This window comes from Phasianus colchicus, chromosome 2 (genome assembly GCF_987193195.1).
Source record: "Phasianus colchicus chromosome 2, bPhaCol1.hap1.1, whole genome shotgun sequence".
Taxonomy (NCBI): domain Eukaryota; kingdom Metazoa; phylum Chordata; class Aves; order Galliformes; family Phasianidae; genus Phasianus; species Phasianus colchicus.
In genome coordinates, this window is record NC_143437.1 from 82,672,221 (window position 1) to 82,694,908 (window position 22,688).

Here is a 22,688-nt window from a genome sequence, read left to right on the forward strand (position 1 = left end):
ACTGCATGGACACCTCAACAGCTTCTCAGGCACCTAAACATAGTCATAAAGGCAGGCTCTGAGTAGATGTTGGATTGTTTCTCCATGCACCCATAGCTGCCTCCTAGAAGCCTACAATCTGTAGTGTCTGCAGTAATTCAACACATCTTTCCTTCACTTCAGCCCTCTAAGCTGATAAGCCTAACCCTTATAAACTCTCCTATTTTCCCTCTCTGTAGTCATTACCCTATGCTCCCGGCTGCTTACTGAGTCCACCACAAACCCACTCTGATCCAGGGGAAGAACAGGTGGAACTGTAACAACCCTCTACTGTATGGTTACCCATGGGCTTGCCAAGCTGTCACACCAGGACACAAAGGCAGATGTCACACGGCGCTATCAGTAAGAAAACTCGTTCAAGAAGTGCTGAAAAAGGAAGAAAACTAATCACAAAAATCAGAGCAATCACAGACTGAACCCAGTTTGCATCTTCAACTGTGCTCCAATGCAATTTTAGCATCTACCAAATGGCTGTGAGACAGGAGGCTTCCCTGAGATGCAAACAAGCTATTTAACAGGTCTCCGTGTGAAAATATGAAATCTACAACAGATGTGCAGTCCCAATGCAGTCATTATTTCCTACTGTGCACTTAAACAAACTTTTGGTAATATTTAAAGATATCTTTGACATTTAATCATTGAACCATCCAAAAGATGGACTTAATGATCCTCATGGGTCCCTTCCAGCTTGGGATATTCTATGATTCTATGAACTCTTCACAATGCTGTTAATAGTTTATTCAATAACTTTGATACTGCTGCAATTATATTTACTTTTTAGTCCTTAGAAATCTTATAGTTTGAATATTCTGTTTCCTAAATTGGAAATCCACCTTCTAGTCAGTGAAACATTGGTTATTACAGTAATATAATATTAGGACCTGAATATACAGTTTCTTCACTCCTCCTTGGCCATGAAGTCATATGGTGGTAACCTGAATACAGCAAATTAACCTCTATATTAAATATTAAATGTAAATAAACTCACAGGAAACAAGAAAGCTGTTTGCAGAAAACAAGAGAAAGCCTACAACTCACATCCCACTGAGTCTTTCACAGAAACATGGCTTACAAAAGCGCAGAGCTCACAAGATCCTAATTCTCTGTTTTGGAAACAGCAAGGGAACTCCTTGCTAATGCAGAAGCATTTCTTCACTTGACATTGGCTTTCTAATTTTAGGTGTGATTTCCAATAAAGACTACCTTCTTTTGTATTTATAAAATGCTAGAAGAGATTGGCTAGTACTCTTTAATGTGTTTAACAAGCACCGATGTAATACTTAAACAAGCACAGCAATGCCAAGAAGTAAAATGCTACAACCTAAATTCTGCATTGCTTCTAACAAATCTCTACACAGAATCAGTCACAATTGTTCAAGTGTACCACAGAAATGACTTTCAATACAAAATCACTTGTAGAGGTATTTTTCACTAAATTTAGATTTTTTATGATGAACACCTTAATTTTAATTATACGAAATAGCTTCCTATTCTCTTAAGTTGCTGTATCTTTTTCTAAGAAATACAAAAAAACTGATAAAAAGTATTTGGAAAGTAGTTCAAAAGTTCTAAATGAGATCTTAAAACTGAAGTAATTTCTTTCCATTTTTCTCTGTACTCTACCTTAGTGGTTCTTTATTTTGCTTTTAATTCAGAAACACCTCAACTGAAAAATGCCTCCCTCTTTTACATTAACCATTTCAAAGTGTTAAATAGGTGAGTGAAGGCATGTACATGACTCCAACTTAAAGAAAGTCAGACCAAAGCATTACATACTTAAAAACAACTTACATCAAAGTCAGGAAGGAGAAGATTAAAAGAGATTTTGAAACTCCAGAGCTATAGCTGTGAAAAATGTTGTTTGTGCTGTGCCAGGAGCCTAACCTACTATGCAGTAATTATCATTGCTCTGTAAAGCTTGTTTTACAATTGGTTGAGTACAACATTTACTCACTGAACTAGAAAACAAATTATGTCAAAGAAAAGTTTAAGTTCTATAAATCAGATAAATGCAGATAAATCTGAATTTAAATTCATTTTCATATTTGTATGCCATTTTAAATAATTAAGTTAAGAAAATCTAATAATTCTCCACCCAATTATTTATTTAGGAAGATGTTCCCCTGTGCCATAATAATTTTATTCATATTTGATTAGAGAAACTTGTAATCTCAGACAGTAAATTGATTATTTAATAGGGAAATATTGCAATTTCACAAGGTCCCTCTAAACATGCCATTTTAGTGAGATCACTGTTGACACAGGAGATAGTATAGCTCTAAGGATTCTTGGTTCTATAATGCATTTCACTTATCGCAGTGCTAATGCTAAACAACATCCTCCCTAAAGTATTTCGTACTATAAACATACAAACTGGAAATAAGGGAAGTTGTAAGGAAGTTGCTTCAAAAACATTTACTTCAAGACACCTGCAATTTCCCAAGGAATAGAGTCAATAATATGCTTGTAAAAAAGATTTGTAAATGTTTGAACTGAATTCCTCAGTGCAACCAAGGCAACCACCATGGTGGAGAACTGGTCTGCTTAAGCAGACCTGAAGCACTTCCAAAAATCTTGTTAATCTATAAAAATGAAGATGTTTGTCAACTATGCTGAAAGTACTGTTCAGAGCTTCTCCAAGGATGGAGTCTCCATGACTTCTCCAGGGAATATATTCCAGTATTTGTCAACCATCACTGTAAAAAAAAAATATTTTCTTTATATTGAGATGGAATTTCCTGTTTTTCAATTTGCACCCACTGCCTCCTGTCCTGTCTGTAGGTACTGCTGAAAAGAGTCTGCCTCCCTTTTCTTCATTGCCTCATGTCAGCTATTCATACATGTTCAAGTATTTGTATACATTGATAAGTTTCTCCAGAACCTTCTTTTCTTCAGGCTAAAGTCCCACCTTTTTTTGCCTGTCCTTATGTGAGAGATGCTCCAGTGCCTTTAAACCTCTTTGTGGCCCTTTGCTAGATACACTGCAGAAGCTGTATCTTTCTTGGTATGGCCTTGTCAGTACGGAGTAAAGGGCAATGATTTCAATGATGGCCTAGTAATGGACTTTGACATGTAAGTGGATTGCTGATTCACAGATTGCTTGTCCAGCAGTCTGGAATCAGTGTGTGCTGATGCCATGGGTTTTTACTCTCCAGATGCAAGATTTGTTGAACTTTAGATGATTTATTTTTATACAGTTCTCTGTCAACTCGCTATGGTATGCTCCATCCCATTCTCTTAATGAACGTCTTAGTGAAGACACTGGCTCCAATATTGAGCCCTGGGGTACACCATTATCAACTCACCTCTGATTGGACTTTGAGGCACTGATCACAAGCTCCAGGGCCCAGTAATTCCCCTGGTTTTCTGTAATCATTGCTGCTCCCCTTATCTAACCTGTACTTTGTCACCTTGTCTATAATGAAGATACAGAAGAGGACATCAAAATTTTTACTTGATAGCAACAGCACACACTATTCTCCCATTCATCAAACTAGTCACCTTACTGTAGAAGGCAACAGGATTGTTAAGCACTATTTCCTCTTCTCAAATCCACACAGACTGTCATTATATTTTGCAAACATACATTTCATTACATTTAACATGGAAGACGGACTATACATGACTCCACAGTTTATATTTACAAATGTAGAAACTTTGAAGAAAGTACAGCAACATGTCAAAATTATTTGGAAACTAAAGAAAATTCCTTACATGGGGAGCTAAAGAACCTTTGTTTACGTAAAAATAAATGGAATGGCGATTTGATTATACAGAAAGTATCTTTAAACGTCTCTTTAATGCAGACAGGACAAAGACTGTTTTTTGGAAGCTCAAGCTACATGCTCAAGGGTAAAGAATAATTTTTCAAAATTTCAGGGAACACTGGAATAACCAAGCAGACTTGTGAAGTCTACTGTTGATGTCTTTCAAGTGGAAACTATACTTCTGTGAAAGAAACACCTAGCTAAAGTGCAGGATTATTGAGAGAAATAATGATGTGCTGCTTAATGCAGGAGGTCAGAAGTATAAGGTATTTGTCACCATGATTTAAATTCCATGTGATGCTAGGATAGCATTCATACTTTCTATTTTTTTCTTGGTGAGGGACTTTTCTGAGTAACATGTGATTGCTTTCTGAAGCTCCTCATGTAATTTGAGCTACAGTGTAATACTATCAAGTTGCTGTAGCAGTAATATACTACTCCTAGTTCCTGAAAGCAACAAAAGGGAGAATGAAGAATTATTCCTATCACACAGGAAGGAGGAAGAGGAAATTGTATCTACTGGTCCAGTTCTCCCAGTGACCAGAACTAGAAGTGATGTCTCTGGCTTAGCAAGGCCTCCTAACTAACACAAACCTCTTTGTTAAAAATTAAAGAAAAAACAAAAAGCACAAACAAAGTTACTAGTAGTAAAGCAAAGAGAACTAATGGCCTTTTCACAAGAACAGCAAAAGTTTGTGATGACTGTTGATGACTTTGTTAACTTGGGTTAACTCAAAATAATTATAAGATGAAAATTAGTAAGTAAAAACAACTTAATACAGGCAAGAAATATATACAAGTATTTTTTGTTACTAAATTATTGAAAGCATGAAAAATGCTAGAAACAGCACAACATAGAGACAGCAATTTTTGAGGAAAAAACAGTTTTACAACTGATCAGCTTTGAAAGAAGTGCACCTTGAATATTAAAAAAGGGCAGAAACATAAATTTGGGGAATACAATGAATGAGAATGATTTTTTTATAATAAGATGCTAAAAATGAAATCATTTCAGTTCTCAAAAAAAAAAAAAAAATCATGAAATTCAACTTTTTTGTTGTTCTTTCACTTGGTGTCTACTCCATGATCAAACTAGATCCTCTCCTAGGAAAGTTCATTAGCTAGGCTTAAACTACACACCTGAAATATAAATGGAACTTGTGCTACATGTTATTGCAAAGACTAATGATCTGACAACCTCAAAGTCAGTAATGCTTAACTTCTTCCCTTTTTATTATGCAGTTTGGTTTCTATGGCAACATTATTTAGAAAGAAATACAAACACTTGAATCACTGGTGACAAACCCCCCCAAAAACTTTAAATTGATAATGGTTTGCTTGAATTTGAAAGCGCCTTACAGATAGCAATTCCAGTGAAGATGGACAATATCATAGGGATAAGATCTATCTATTTTGGATAAGGTTACTTTCCTGGATCCTTTATAGCATACAAAAAAAAAAAAAAAAGAAAAGAAAAAAGAAAAAAAAAAAGAAAGCTTTCTATTGAAGTATTCTTGAGCAACAAAAAATAAAAAAAAAATTCAAAAAAATAGTAGTAGATTAGGATGAATGCTTCCCTCATCATAAATAGATTTTGCACCTCTCCTTTAATTTTGCAGTTTCTTTCCATTATACTTACTGTCAAATAATTGTTATTCCATTATTTTATTTTTATTTTTACTTTATTGGACAGAAGAACATGAAATATACTTAAAATACATGCACATGCACACAGAGGAAATGAGAAGGTCCATATAAGCTGGGAAAGGGAGAGGAAATTTAAGAAAGTCCTGGAACTGAAACATGAAGGCCATGTTATTGGTTTTGGTAATCAAAGGGAAAAGTAGAGGCTGAAGGAACAAGTATAACAAAGGAGATGTGAGAAGAAGGTCCCAGTATGTGGAGAAAGAATGGGAAGTAACAAATTTACTCTCATAAACATAACTAATACATTTAAAAATACTAGACTTCCAGTTCTTTTGTGTTCTTTTGAGTTCTTTTATATATATGCATTATAATATATGCATTTTTCTACTAAAGCAAAGAAATAATATGCAAACAAATCCAATCTTTATTTATTATTGCACTAGTTTTTCATGGCTGTACCACTTCAAATTTTCAGTGACTTTGGAGTTTTTTCTTAAGTGACCACAAAGAGCTTTCAGGGTCTCACCTCCCCCATTCTAAATGATCTCTCTATGCTTCATTTCTGTAAACATATTATATTAGTGCACACCACCTTCTGCAAACACCTTCATCCTTTGGATACCTGGAAACCATCCAGAGAAAAGAACTTGGACAGAAGGTATTTTGAACACTTCTATAGTAAATTCCATTGCTGAGCTATGTTTGTACCATCATTTACAAGCCTAAGTCGCTTACTTAAAGCACCAGCTCTGTCATGGATCTTTTACACGTTTCTTTGAGTTTTTGACATACAATTATCAATCATGTTAATTTTCCTCAGTTCCTTAGATCCTTCTAAGTAGTCAATGATCTCTAGCACACACAAACTTAATGATTCTCAATTTGCTATTAATAGTAGCTTAATTTGCAAAAGGACTGAGCATTTAAAAATACTGCTGAAGTGGGAATTAAAACTGAGTATGACAACGTACAATGAAACTGGAAAGTGCAAGAAGTTCAGGTTCTCAAAGTTTGGCACTCAAACATGCTTATTTTTTAAATGTTTTGAGGTGCATTATTTATCCCTAATGTGTTTTAGTTGTAGCCCGCAAAATGGGCACAACAGCATCTTTAAAATGAACAGAATGTTGAAAAAAAATCATGTCTTCCATTTTTTGCTTTAATGTTCAAAAGAGAGCCCATGACTAAACTAGTTCTTCATATAATGTGAAAGAATTGGAGTATCTACTGGAAGTAGAAAGAGGAACATGACATCTATAATTAAATAACAAGGAATATTTAATAGCCATTAGATATGTGCTGTCCTGTTTGTCACTAAATAGAGCAAAGTTCTCAGTACAAACAGTATATTATTGTGTAATTAAATGTATTGGAAATGCAAATGTACATGGGAGTTGAATGAAAACTGCAAACTGTGTTATTAATAGCTGGGTGGGGGTGACCAGCAGAATGAGTATTGTGTATATCTCACGGGCAGTAAGATAAGGACGGATGCTGAGATTCTGAAGTCTACAGTTCCTACTGTTTGGATCAAGGCAACTATGTGCATGGCTTAGATTATAAAACAATCATCACTCCTGTTTTTACATCTACTGGAGTGAGATAGCAGTTCAATTTTATGTGTAGATAGGAAATAGCCATGATAAATTTACCAACCCCCTACTTTCCACTGAAAAAAAAAAAAAAAAAAAAAAGACATCTTGAAATTCATTTATATAGAATTACAGATAATACAGCATATTTGCTCTGAACCTCAGCCGCAAAAAAAGAAAAAAGAAAAATTCAAACAGAAATGCCTCTAAAAAACAGTTATATTTATAACTGTTCCTAAGTGAGAAGCAGCAAACTGTGCGTATCTGAAGATTCAACACTCCACATAAAAACATGATAAGCATGCTAAAACTGAGTATCTGTATTTTCCTAGTATTCTGATTATCTAACTGGGTAACATTAAGACTTGTAGAAATTACAAAATCCTTAATAAAAAATCCATAATCCCATGTTTCTATTTGCCATGTATTTTTTATTCTACCTTACTCTGTTGACTTTTTCTGAGAGGACTCACTAGTCTTACTTTGAAATGTAAACAACCTCAGCTTTCAACTTTATGTTTAACTTAATAGAAAATCAGTGTTATTTTTATAAATTAAAGAAAATAGCAATGTAAAAATTTGAGTAATGATCTGTAGGCCTCAAAACTCTCTTTTCAAGAACTGGTCTTACATTATTATTACTATTACTAGAATTATTAAACTAGCTTTTAATAATTCATTGTGTTTGACTAAGGTCAATGATGAACGATATTAAAGCCTTCCACTTTAGATAACTTAACTGAAATACTAAATATTATGATAGCAAAATTAAATATTTTCACAAACTTTTAGGAGCAGAGTAGATTTATAAACTCTCAAGACCAAATAATTTCTGCATAAATTAGCATCATAAATATTCATTATCTGTTTCACTGAAATACCCAAGTCAGTAAGTACAGGAAAGAAATGCATAACAAACACATATAAATCCATCAATTACTTCATTACAATAAAATTCTCAATAACCAAACATTTATTTAATGAGTATAACATTCAGTGTTGCATTTTTAGCTCATACCATCTCTTTTTTTTTTTTTTTTTTTATATATATATTTATGCTCGACATGGACACTAGTACAATGGCATCTACAACAAAATTTGGGTCATTAGTTCTGGTTTCTAATGTTGTAGATTATACCCCTAAATGCATATACCCTAGAAATAGTAAGATATGGTCTATTCCTCCAATAAAACTAAAACTCCTGAGAAATGCTAATATTCTTTCACTTAAAATTCCAGTGGAAACGTTGCACAATGACAATATCCACCTCAGTACTGTCAGTCATTAAAACATTTTCTATGGTTTAAATTGTTACATCTCCTTCAACTGAAGAGAAACCTCAAATGTCAAAGCTCAGTTCACTGTCAACATGCTTCATACTCAGCTGCTACCTTTCAATTTTTTATCAGTGCTTAGAAAGAAGTCACACATCAAGGTCAGTAAGCACACACAACAGTTGTTCACAAAGTTTACTCACCCTTTGACCTTCTTTGCCAGGTGGACCTTGGGGACCCTCCAGCCCTGGCAAACCCTGAAAATGCAAACATTAAACAAATATAACATTAACTGTTATTTTCTCTCTCTATTATTTAATAGCAGCAAGACTAAGCCAAAGATCAATACAAAGCATTTATTTCTAATAATAAAAACAAATTATTTGTAATAACTTCTTTTATGGAAGGTTGTATTCAGGTGTGAGGAAAAAAATGCAACAGTAATTATTAATCATATTCCCCCATATAGAATCATTTAAAAACAAGGAGGTAAATCAGCATTACTTAAGCAAAATTGTAAGTACAGTTATCTACTGTTTTGCATGAAGATCTATTTATTGATGGAGTTAGGATTCTATAAGAAAGCAAACCATTTATATTAAGTCAGTGACAGCTTTATAACTCAAATTCACACATAGGCACTGGAAATGGGGTGAGGGAAGGGAAAGGAGGGGAGGGAAAGGGGACTAAATATAGCAGGCAGCCTCATACTTTCTTTATTGTAAGAATTGGTTCTATGCAGTTTCCTCTGTGTGCCTGGGCTGGGCTTTTCAAATCATTCAGAGCCACTTCTGTCTTTCCCTCTCCTTAGACCAGGTGCAGGTTTGGGTTATTTTGAATACCCTCTCAACATCTGAGCCTTCCATCCAAGCCCAGTGCAAGACGTAAGAGTGACTGCAGTTACAGAATCACAGGCTGCTTCTGAGGGATGAAGGTTTTAATTTTGTATCTGATTAATGTACAATACAATCATAAAGTCTTCTCGTAACAGCTTTGTGCTTAGAAGGCTGCCGCTCCACTTAATTTATGAGTCACCTTGGAACATTTATTTTTTTTTAAATGACTTCAAGGAAACTATCCAATTTCCATTATAGCAACAAGAAATATGAAATGAATTTCAATGTAATCAGCAAAGAGCACTGAACATATCTACATCCTATAATTTAAAGAAAATTGAATTTAATACTGCCTATTCTTATAGGGTATCAAAAAATCAAGATTTTGTGTTCAGCTTAAGAGTTTGAAATAACGAAATATTTAATTCTTAACTATTTAAATTACTATTGCTTGTGTATTGCTTCAATATACTTCAAGTTGAAATATTTGAATATTTGTATGTTTGGCCAAATACTGAAGTCCTGTAATTATAATAACTTTAAAAAATGCCCAGGTTTCTAGAAAAGGATTAGAGAACTTCATTTATGATCTCTAATTCCCAAAATAAACTTGCGAAAGTGGACATGCAAAAGTTGCTGGCTTATAATACTTTACAGGATATTTTCAACCAATTTGAAGGAAGGCTGACATCAGTATAAATGAAAGCAGTCTGTTCAAGAGTTATTTCTTCTCTTCTCTTTTCTCTACTCTCAAACACTGAATATTATGGTCATTATTTCAATTCCGTACAATAGAAACAAGAAAAGGTTTAGAATCTTTTACAAAATTTATGCACGCTATTTCCTAAAAGTTTATGGAAGTAGAATATGCAAGACAATTTTGTGTCCAATAAATCCCAGTAAATTAAATACAGCAATGTAGCTTACACAGGTACAAACGTATACAGCAATACATGAATATGAACTCTGTAAGCCTTTTCTACTGTCTCCTGAAAGTAGTTTAAAAATGTGCTGAGAATTCTTCCTACCAACTATTAGCAATATTCTGTTTTGCAGAGAAATTCTGGGAATTCAGGAAGAGGTGAAGTTCTGTTTTGTTAGTACTTCACTTTTAGTGGCATTTTTATGCAGGGAAACGAAATGAAAGCCTGCAATGTCAGTTTTATGAAGCAGGAAATAATGAGCCTCACATATCTGTACAATAAGGTTCCAAGGGAATAAGAATTATACAACAATATAACTGCACTATAATGATAATTAACAGCCAACGTTTTTGTTCTAGGCCTACTTTAATTCTTTTTCTTCTTTCTACAATATTATCGTAATAAAAAAAGGAACCAGATAAAAAGTTTTATCTGCAAGGAAAGGGAGGAGATCTGCTTACAATTGGTAAGTAGGCAGGGAGGACTACTCTGTACAAGGAGCCATATCCTGACATTGAATCTGATGTAAAAGTTCACACTACCTTCAGTGGGATCTTCGGTTTAAAAAGTGATAGGACAATATGGGCAATGGCTGTAAAGCTGCAATAACTTAGCAACAGTAATGTCTTAGCAATGCTTAGCATTCAGCATTCACTGGATGAGATCCTGGAAATGTAACTGAAGAAGAAACCCACAGAAGGAATGAAAATAAACGGTGAAATCTCTCTAATGGGACAAATAAAAAACCTTGCTAAATTCCTAAGAAACTTGGCAACGAATTTAACAGTTTAGCACAGAAAAATATAATTTTTATGAAGGCAGATCACAGTTTCTATTTAGATCTTTATCCTCTTCAACTTCTGGGTACCTCCCTCTGAAGACTAAAGGACATATTCTCTACTCCCTCAAATTACAGGGCGCATAGACAGTTAACAAACTCTATCAGAGGATCTCACCGCAGACAGAAAGGGAGAGGTTATATATTATCATGTGGCCTCAAAGGACATGCTTTGATTGTGTGGAACAACATCCAAAGTAATTAAAATGATACATTATGTATCAGCTTTCAATCTAATAGTATTGCACTGGTAACAGGATGGGTATGGCAATGAAGTGTACCAAGTGTAAAGGGAGACAGGAGAACAGCACCATTCCAGTGGCATCAGGCTGGCAGGAAAATATAATGCATACTTACAGATGGCCTAAAACAAATTCTTTTTCCTGACTCCATCAGGCCACCATTGAGGTCAGAAGATGCCATCCTTTTGACTATTTCATTGAAAAATAAACTAAATATATGCAATCTATAAGGCCTGTACTTTTCATTGACCACAAAAGTCTCTTGGAGTTTTCTGCCTGAAGAAGCTTAAGGCACATGGAGTGGAAATGTCTCAAACATTAACATAAGCCTTGAGGGAAAAAAAACCACCAAAAACACAACAACCAATAAACTAGAGTGGGCTCAGATGCATCTGAAAACCTTTTCTGGCAGCCCAATGGGCCAGGTGTACCCTGATCACTCTCCAATCCCTGTGGGCCTTTTCCAACTCAGGGTATGAACTCATAAAATCCACTATAATGAGTGGAAATAGCTACAAAAGATAAAACATGATATACTAGCAGACATTAAAGAATTATACAACATCCAGTGGCTCTGGGCAGCTTGCTCTAATGGTTGGTGACCTTGCTCATAGCAGGGGGATTGAAACTAGATGATCTCTGAGGTCCTTTTCAACCCAGGCCATTCTATGATTCCATGATCCCGGAAATGAAGTTAAGAATGGAAATTTGTGGATTTCTTTATAAGAGCTAGATCTATGGTAAACGTTGGCAAAGGAAAAGATGTTGGTTGTAAAGCTAAAGAAAAAAAAAGTAATGTGTAAAGCACAAGCACACGGACAAACGGCCTTTAAACAAAAAGATCAAAACAGATTAAGGTTTAGTCAATGGAAGAGAGGAAAACTAGTGTATTTAAAAAATGATACAATAAAATAAAAGAACTTTTAAAAGAACCAATGTTTAATAAAAAATGTCTGCAGGACCTAGCATTTTAAGGCAGTATTTTTGGCCAATAATGGGAAATAAAACTAATGAGAATTATTAACCTTGAGATGGTGGAAGAACAAATGTGTTTAGAAGTGATAGAAAAATCAACTAGTAAATTCAGGCAATTAAGTAATTTTAAGTTTCATAAGGTATCAGTTTAAAGTCTAACAAGTGGCACAAAGCCATCAGAAATTGCTCATCACAGAACTAAAATCCTGTCACGTGACCATGCAGGTTACAAAACAAAAACATGTTAAAATACCTGTTATATCAAGACATGTTTCTACAGAGATATATGGTGGAATCTTAATTGATATACTTAACTGCTCAGAGTAACCACCTAACCTAAGAATACGCTGAATAAAAGCAAAGTTTTTACCAGGTTCTCTTGGTGAACTGAAAACCAAAACAAAATGCAACAGCTGAAGCGGAAGAGTGAAATTGAAGTTGTTATATTTATTACTTCCTCTGGAAGGTTATAACTGATACCAAAAGAATACTGTAAAAATATTTCACAAGCCAGCGTATTTTTGCTATTCTGAAAGTTGTCTGAAAATGTAGCTGATTGTTTCTGAAGCAGGCTATACAGCTACCTCATGCACTCTTAGGTAGGGCTGCTGAAGCAGATCTACGTGCACAGCAGCCTTTCTTTCTCTTTAAAAATTAAAATTACTATACAAATACTAACAATAATAAGAAAGGTCTAATCATGGCACGAAAAATCATAGTTCATTATAGACCTTTATAGACTTTCTGTCTTGGGTACACAAACAGCTTTCATCCATTTTTTCTTCCTTGCTATGTACTTCAGCAAACATATAACCTAATCTTTATGGAATAAATGCTGCTAGACAGGGAGAAAGTGCATGAGACAAGTCAAGCAAAGACACAAAGCCTGAATTAGGTATACAGAAGAAACATGAGGCAATATAAGAATGGCTTATTTATTGCCATTTGAATACACGAGCTTTTGTAATGAAAAACTTGCTACCTTAAAAAGACTCAGCTATAATAGACATTATTTGGCAACTATAGTTGGTATAGTTCTGCTGAAATAAAATCAACAATAGAATTTTTACTTATTTATTTTTACAAGCAAATCAGTAGGCAATTCCCATGGCAGAGACTTGACCTAGTTCTTCAACACACAGTTCTCACTAGGATATAGAAAGGCTGCCACTCTGATGGATTTAGGTATATATAATTTTTAAAATTAACAAGTAGAGCAGCATAAAATCACAAATCAATACCGTAAGAAGAGACCACCAATCTAACTTTTTAAGTAACTGAATGTGTGATCGTGGTAAACTCCTGCAGTCTGAAATAACCAAAAAGCATTGGTCACCTGCCAAATACTGCTTTTAGGATCATAGAGTCACAGAATGGCTTGGGTTGGAAGAGATCCCAAGGATCATCGAGTTCCAACCTCCCTGCCACAGGCAAGTCCACCAACCTCCAGATCTGGTACTAGACCAGGCTGCCCAGGGCCCCATCCAAGCTCATCTTGAACACCTCCAGAGATGGAACATCCACAGCCTCTCTGGGCAGTTTGTTCCAGCACCTCACCACTCCCTCTGTAAAGAACTTCCCCTGACATCCTCTTCCGAAGGATGTTATTACTTTCGCTGCATTCATGCAAAGATACAATTAAACTAGATCTGAAAGTCACCAACGGATCTGGAGGTGTTAGCAACCAAAATCTACTCTACAGCTCATGATTTTCACTGTGGCCCCGCTAAGCTATTTTGAAGGTATTTTCCTCCTTGGTTTGCTTCTCTAATACGTAGTGGGGAAATAGGTGCTTTCCTCTTGAAAGAATGGGCTACTGCTCTCTGTAAGCAGAAGAGCTGAAATATAAACACCTTCCCAGCAGTCCAGACGGCTAAACTATCAGTTTCCCAGATAAACTATTTTCTGTCACTGTCCCTCTGTTCTACCTTAGAGAAGATCAAAAAGCACGAGGAGGAGAGAGATCTTAAAATTCAACTATGCTGGTTTTCTTTCATCCACAGGATTGCCCATCACTACCTACACAGAAATCCACAGAGCAAGACAGCAGACATTACTGTATACAAAGTTTTGCTAAAATTAGAAAAATAGTACAGGAAATTCACAGATGGATAATTAATTTGTTACTGCATTACCATTTTGGTGAGGAAAATTAGACTATCACTTCAAATACCCCTATCATCATCAACATTTGCAAATGCAACTTCCTTCATGTTCTTACTGAAGTAAGTTGGATTGGCAAGCTGGAACATTCCAACCTCATTTTTGGCCTGTTATTGCTACTGCAATAATCATGCTGCTTTGCTCTCAAGATCAACATGGGATAGAACCCATTTTTATTTATTTATTTATTTTTTCCTGTCAGAACTGCCACCAACCTACTTACTCCTGTGGGAAAGGAAACAGCATTTAGAATAAATATTTCAGACCGCAAGAAAACATGTTTAGACATATTTTCATGATAACTGATTACTGATTCAAACAGAAAATTGATTCTCATTGATCTCATTACTCTTGGTGTTTGATCACTTCTGCAATTCTCTGGTAACTTCCCTTGGAATTTACTATTTACTTCGCTTCAGAAATGATTATTTCAAAGAAAGACTGGAAGTCTAATTTCACAGAACTTCTCACTTCATGAACCTAGTACTTCTAATAGACTTGGGCTTATCTGCCGAGCAAAAAAAAAAAATCATTTAAAGTCCTGAAAAGTAATTTGAAATTACTCTTTACATTGATGGCTGCTGTGAATAGAAAAGCTTATGGGACTATTCTCTAATCATTCCTCTAATGAAAGACATGTAAATCACCTTCATGAAAAACCCTGTCTATACCTTATTTAATTACAAAGTAATTAAAAATTAAATAAAAAGTAAATAAATTTAATTAAATAAACCAAAACTTTACAAAGTAAAGTTTTCCTTAAGCTTATAACACTACCTGAAAAGAATGAGAGGATTTGAGACACTTATTGGGTATGAGTCTTTGTCCCTTCTCAAGTAACACAAGTCATTCACAGGAGATGAATGAATTGCAGAAGTCAAGATAAGCAAAATTTGGTACATGAATTTTCCGAAAGAATCATCTGAAACACTGCAGCCAATTACAACAGCAAAACAGTACATTACATCTGCAGAAGCCAAACAACTACAAATGAACTTGTGTAGGTATTTCCTAGAAAACATTTTACTAGGAAAAAATGAATTACAATTTTAGCTTTACACAAATAATTACAGAAGCTACAAAAGGGAAGATGAGTAATCAGTCACTGTTGTTTGTTTACCAAGGAAATAGTGACCACAGTACTTGCCTGGGCCTGAACCTAATCTGCACCCTGCAGACAGCTCTGTGCTGCACTTGTACGCCAGCTCCCTTCAGCTCGATTTAACCAGCATCGGAAGCCAACATTCCAACTATCTGTTTAGTAAGCAAGTCTTGGGTACTTCTGTCTGTGGTCGACTTAAGCCTTGGCTTCTGCATAAACACTTGGTGCCATCTGGACGACTGTTTCATAACTCTTGAAAGGGATAGGTTCACAGGAACGTACAGACGGACACTCGTTTTCCTCAGGAACTAAGAGCAGCATATCGAGTGTCAAGAGAAATAGTTTTAATATATTTTACAAGAGACTGCTGCACTACCTTCCCTCACCTGTCACTACTCTGACACGACATGCACAGACTTAAGCTGTGGATACCAGAAAGAGGGAGCTGCTTAGCCAGCTGTATCATTTCAGAAGACAGCCACTGGCTTCTCAAACCAAATGCCACATTTTGACGAGACTGACCAGCAAAATAGTACGGTTCCTGCTTTTTATTCTCTGAAGAATTCTTGATTATGGTACAATTTATCAGAGAACTTAAAGAAAATAAACATATTCCCGAATTATACCCCCATGAAGTGAGTATAATTAGGGAGAAAATTTCAAAATGTATTCCCAAGTTGCTCCATAAAAAATTTGAAAAATACTAAAGAAGAAAGATCTAGTATTTATCACTACATAAAGTAAAAATACCTGAGAAATAAATGTTATCATAAATAAAGGGTGAGACTCAATCATGACTTTGGACTACTCCTATAAAACTACTACCAGAACTAGTAAGATAAATATATATCTCAACTTACGTAATGTTAATTCATTTACTGGAAGCATGTTGTAATTAGTAATCTAAGTCATTAAAACTTATTTGTATTTATAATTTATGAATCAAATAAACTTAAAACTTCCTGTGATTAATGATTTCAGTAAGATTCTATGTAAAGCCTCTCTTTTATTATTATTATTTTTTGCAGCTAAGCATATTTTGCACTACAGTGCTGTTTCCTCCTTCTCTACCTCATCATGCCAGAATGAAGAAATTGTACTAATGAGTTTCCATACCTGCCTTAAAAAAACATACTGAAACACATGGGCTGTAAATCTAATCCCAACTCTACTAACCATAGAAACAGTCAGGCATATATCTCAATTCTGAATTCCTGCTATTGTAAAGAAGAAATTTTATTTGATGCACAAACTTTGGTTTTCGTAGAGATTTACTGTTAAATGACATTAAATAAATTAGGTCAGCTCTAAGTGCATTTTTCAGAGTAATGAACTTTTGATCTCTGAAATTCCTCCTTGAAACTGATAACAATTTTTGCTTCTTAGAAGCCACAGTATTAATTCCTGTTTCATAGCTTGTCATACGCTCATTCACTTGTCAGGTTTTTACATTTGTTGAGTATTTATGAATTCTGCCATATATACTAAACTGGAGTATCCTTCATTCATTAGAGAAGCTACAGTTGCTATACCTGTTAATCAAACTCTTTTAAAAATACTGTCAAATTTTTCCTCAATGAACTGATAATTTCATTCTCTTCAGCATGTTCTCATGTTGAAGGGCAGAGAAGTCTTACTATGCTTCTAACAGGTTTTCTCCTCAGGATTTCCCGAGCCCTTTTAGACATAGGGTCACTCACATCACTTAGACTTTCACAATGCTTGCTACCTATAACTTCAGGCTTCTGTAGATTAACTATAGACAACTTCATGTGGACCCAAGGACTACCATCCAGCTGTTTGGGAATCACTGCAGTAGAGCATTCTCAGCCTTTTTGTAAAGCTCATGCTGCCCATGATGAGGACAGAACTACAGTGAAGGTCTGTCTGAGGGAGAATGCTCTGGCCCTGCACGGCACTGCGGGCATTCTGGTTCCTGCTGAGATCAGCAAGAATATTTGTCCAGCTTGTTTCACTGCTAGGTGATTTCTATGAAAACACATACAAATAGTAGAGCTGCATGGGGCAGCAGAGCTCTGTAATGTCCTTGTGCTGCTCTGGAAGGCAGATGAACCAGGCCCAGCATTCCAGCTTGACCAAAACCAAATCCTTTTAAGTATTTCCTCCCACCATGTCCCAGTGCACTTTAGAATTAGCTCTAACAGTGTTAATACAACATTATTTTCACCTTTCTTCCTTCCCTTCCCCACAACAAAATAATTCATATTCATTTTGATAAAAATAAATAATTTAAAAATAAAAAAAAAAAACATTAAAATTATGATAATGATATTGTTCATATGTTTATGACAGTACAGATGAGAGAAACAAATGGAACATTTTATAACTCTGATTTAACAAGATTCATAACTGAAACACTGATGTCATGTTTTGGCTGTAACAACGTGAATGGTCTTGACAGAGTTTTTGTTCACTGACATAAGAACCTTGATATTATTGGACCTATTACTTATTCTCAGCAAGACATCTTCCTTTCCTGGTCATATACTGTAGAAGTCACGACCACACAGAAGTCACACAAGTAAAACTACTCTGAAGACTGGATTTTCCCCTAGCTGCCACAATTCATGTCATTTATCTTCTTAAGTTCTTGCCAATAGAAACCCGTGACTATTTACAGTGGCAGAGAGAGAAAGACTTCCCGCTGAGCCATATATTCCCAAAGTGTTGTAATCTGTCTTCAGATTGCTAAACTAATTCATATTCAGCCTCGTCCTGTCAACAGTTTACAGGCTGGTTCGGCCCAGTTCCGTGACTAGCGGGGCAGAGGGATTTTGCAAAATCTGTGCCTCCGGAAAAGGGAAACAGGGGACCCCAAAATAATTAAAAACAGTGGCAACGATCTGAGGAGAAACAAACTAATTTACTAAATATAGTATCGGAATGCAAGATAACACACTGTAATGCAATATAATTAGAATTGAAGCTAATAAATCAAATATAATGAAAGAGAGAATGCCAAAAGGTGGATAGGCCTCACCATAATACTGCAGTGAGATGCGCAGTCCAGTTGAGCAGCAGGGAGACAAAAAAGAGCGGACAAAAAAAAGTGGGCGAAGAAGAGCGCATCAGGTGACTTTGCCAGGAGTTATATCTCCTCTCTGACTGCAAAGCCCCCTGGGGAATGTAGTTCTTTTTCTCTTCCAGACAGGTACTTGAGAATGTTAATGCTCAGAACTTGAGCATGATGTGGAATACCGCTAACCAATAATCATAAAACCATGACACATCCCTTCTGTCATTTAACAGCAACAAAAATGTTTCAGTGCTTTAGTTACTTCCATCTTTCTGAAGACTTATGTCTCCTTTTCTAAAATTTAAATGTTTCACTTATATTAAAATAAAACATATGCTAAATTTGAAGACAAACATCAGCGACTGTATCAATGCACTGCCATCTTGCCATGCCAGAATCAACTGACTTGAAACATTTGCTCAGCGTTTTATAATCAAAGAAATGTAATTCTTTGACAATCTACTTTACAAAATGTACAGAAAGTGTCAATTCAGTCAACCTGAAAACTGTTCCTGTTTTTCAGAGCTACTAGCCTCTGAATACATCTTTCAGGAAAGCCAAGTGAACACAGTTAGAACCAGAGATAACAGACTTATTTGTATTCAGATCCTCTAGAAACAAATATAACATACTCAGGTGCTGCTACAAAAAATAGGTATAGTTGCTTTTCCATCAGTTACACAAGAAATGTTCCAAAACACCATACAGGCATCATTAATTCTTTTTCTTGTGTCTTATCCTCAAGAGTATTCCATTCCACTTCAATGATCCCTTCCAGTTCTGTAAGAATCAATTTGAAGTAAGATCTACTTCAGTCTATTTCAGTAATGATTATTTAATAGAAATATTTTACTGTTCACTAATTCAACATACATTTTGACTGAAGAACACAACTGTAACTGGTGCTGTTTATCTCTAGTGAGACATGAGCTTCATTAAGAACTGATCTTGGGTCATAGTACTAAATTACTTCAGGATATTGGATATTTAGATTTATTCAACTTAAAACAAATACCATAAATAACATCATTTAATATTGGAATCTTAGAAAAACCGTATTTTTATGGTATGGGTCCATAGTTACATTCTTCAACGTAAAGGAAATCTTTGCAGCCATGATCTTGGATATTAAGAGAGTGAAAAGGTACAGATTAATCAATAATGGTATGAATGATAGCTCTTGTGATGTATATTTGGGACGTAGGTTTATTTAGAAGTAGTTCAAAATACTGACTCTGGAATAACTATGCATGTGCTGTTGAATAACAGCCTAGGAATTCAAGAATTTTTGTCTTCATTTTCATTTCTGCCACTCTCTTTTGCATTGTTTTCACCTGAACAAACTGTCCTTACAGAGAGGTTCCTTCTCATTTCAGTTTGTGAGTAAAATCACTTGGATTGAGACAAAATTTGTTATTTTATAAAGCAAAATGCCTTGGAAAGTAACAGGGAGAATTTCTCTCTATGCTCTGTACATTCTTGGGGCACAAACCATTGCAAGAAAATTAAAAACATCTACTGTCCCCATGGCACTATCTAGCCAGAGTACAACCAATATACAGGTCATGGAATCATCAAAATTTTCTTTTCTGCTTCACAGATATATATCAGATCCTTGCAAATAAGCTGTGTTAGTTCCCTACTCAAGAAATCTTTTTTGTTTCTTGAAAGTCAACTAATTGTCTAATTGTCATGTCTATCTCATTCTTTTTTTTTTTTTTTTTTTTTTTTTTTTTTTTTTCTGGTAAGTTACAATAAAGGTAATAAATAAACTAGTAATAGAATTTGCAAAACTTCCAGAATCTGATACACAGACTATTTCTATAAACAAGGAAAAGAGGATACTTCACTTTTTTTTTTTTTTTCCTGCTGTGAAATATGTAGAAACAGTAAAAGAAACTAAATGACTTAAATGCTGCGCTGTGTAAGAATCTTGTAAGTGGCTTTCCATCACTGTAACATTACACTTTTTTCTTTCCAGTCTGTGTTGCTATGCATATCTGGTCATTATGTAAGACACAAAGATTACATAAATGTCAAAAGCATGACATAAAAACACCTAATTCTGCAGTCACAAATTCCAAACAACTTTCTATATGAGAAGAACTTTGCAATCATCAAAATTCAAAAGATGTACCATTAAGCTGTTAACTGAAATTATTTTAATAACTTTTACTATCAGTAGCAGCATCAGCATGAAAAAAAAAAAAAAAAGCATATGATGTGCTTCATGAAAGAATCAATTCAACATGAGTTATACAGCACCCATGTTAACTTCCAAGTGTTAATCTATGAACTCTCAAACATTTGTGTTTGCAGTAAACTTCTTCCTATGGTATTTTATTTGCTTTGTTTTGATAAGAAGGTAGTTACCAAATCTTCAAAACTTAAAAAATATACTTTGAAATTGAAACGGATGGTACCAGATGAAGAATAATTCACATTTTTCAAGAACTGGTGAAAGCACTTAACTAATTTAATATAATGACTATCTAACTACAGTGGCTAACAATGCACAGATAAAGAATTTGGCATTTGTTTGCACTCAAGGGGATAAACTGCACTCCTGATTCAAAATACTTTGCTCTGTATGCAGTAAAAAATGAGGATTTCACCCTCTCCTCTAGAACAGCATTTGAATACATGAACTTCTGTTGTTACTGCTTTATCACTTAAAATCTAAGAAATTGTGAAAATAGTATTTATTGTCAGCTATTGTCACAAGGGAAGACACTATAATACAAATGGCAAAATTATGTGATCACAGTAGAATTAGAAGAATATATGGTGACAAAATCATTTACGCATAATAGTTGGCAGCTAAAAAAGGTTGGGAAGAACATGAACACACAGTGAGGCAAGAAGGACTCATCATACTGAGGGGCATTACCATGTATAGGTATTGGATACTTAACTGGATGCAGTGGAAGAATATTTTGGGATTGCACAAGAGTTAATATGGGATGTTTAATGGCAGAAACAAAGGCAGGGAATGACTGGAGGCTAGTAAGGTCTGGTAGAGACCATAATTAGGGGCAGCTACTGGGTAGGCTGTGTCAGCCCATCTCCTGGAGAGATGCACATTATGTATGTATTTCCCACTACCATGGTTTATCCACTATTATGATTTACCATCATAAATCAGTCAAAGTGTAACAGCATAAGGCTGCTGGTGCTGTTTGTGGAAATGCTGAGTGCCCATCTGTGCTGACCTTCGTGGCCACACGTGTATGTGCATTATATGTGTTTTTGTGTGCTTATTGGGACTGCATGCTCAGTCTAGTTACCAGCTAACCTGGGGGCATGGAGCTGTGACTGCCTCACCTCTATCCACCTTCTCCACCCTTAACTTTTTGACAGTAAATTCCTAAACATCATTTTTTTTTCCAAACTTTTACTGAAAAATGGTTTTCAGTAAAAATATAAGCTAAATTTACCCTAGTATTTGTTAGGAAACACGATATTTTAAACACGCTTCTTTTATTTGCACTTATACATTTCCCCTTTTCCTGCTTCACAATTCACATCGATATTCCCAGTACAGAGGCTGGACTGTTAAATTAAATAATGAAAATATTTACATGGCAAATAAGCTAGAAGCAGCAGCATTTCTGAGTGATCTCTTCTGTTATTGTTTTATGTGTACTCACACTTAAGGCGGTTGGTCCTGGAGGTCCTGCTTCCCCCTAGTTAAAACAGGAAAGAGAATAAGTCAGCAGTCTCTTTAGTTCCAATTTTTAACCTCTAAGACTTTTAGAGGATACATATCATAGTGTAAGTAAATTCAGTAAAAATATCAAACATGCTCTTTATTACAATAATATGTGGTTAAAGAATTTTTTGGGGGTAGTAATTTCATAGGTATACACAGTTTACCACAAGTTAAATAGAAAAACAAAACAAAAAAATAGGCAGGCTTCTGCATAAATTAATCGGTTAAAAAAAAAGCAATCCTGCAGAGAAATTTGTGTATGTGAAATTACAAGCTAATGCTTAAGGTGGCTTCTGAAGTCAATGCGACTGCTCCCGTATAGTAGAGACATCTGACTATGTAAAATGTTCACAGAATTATCTTGTTGAGTTCTGAATTTCACTGTAAGACCTTCAATTGCAGTCCAGCAAACGAATCAGAGAGTTCCAAGAGAGCAATTCAGAACATCTAATTTAGGCTTCTGATCTGAATTGCTTTCAAAAGGAGATTCTGTCCATTTTGTAGTGATAAAAAGTGTTGATCAGTATTTGCAGTACATGT

At 35.1% G+C, this 22,688-nt stretch overlaps 1 protein-coding gene across 9 annotated transcripts in view; it reads right to left on the minus strand.

Annotated features, from left to right (window-relative positions):
* Positions 1-22,688, minus strand: part of COL19A1 (collagen type XIX alpha 1 chain) — a 212,231-nt gene that overhangs the window by 63,882 nt on the left and 125,661 nt on the right. For all 9 annotated transcript variants that reach the window (XM_090136199.1, XM_090136198.1, XM_031610879.2 and 6 more), the window contains 2 exons: positions 22,087-22,122; positions 8,524-8,577 (listed from right to left, as the gene is read on the minus strand). In XM_090136199.1, the coding sequence (XP_089992325.1) occupies positions 8,524-8,577; positions 22,087-22,122 (90 nt within the window). The remainder of the gene's footprint in view (positions 1-8,523; positions 8,578-22,086; positions 22,123-22,688) is intronic.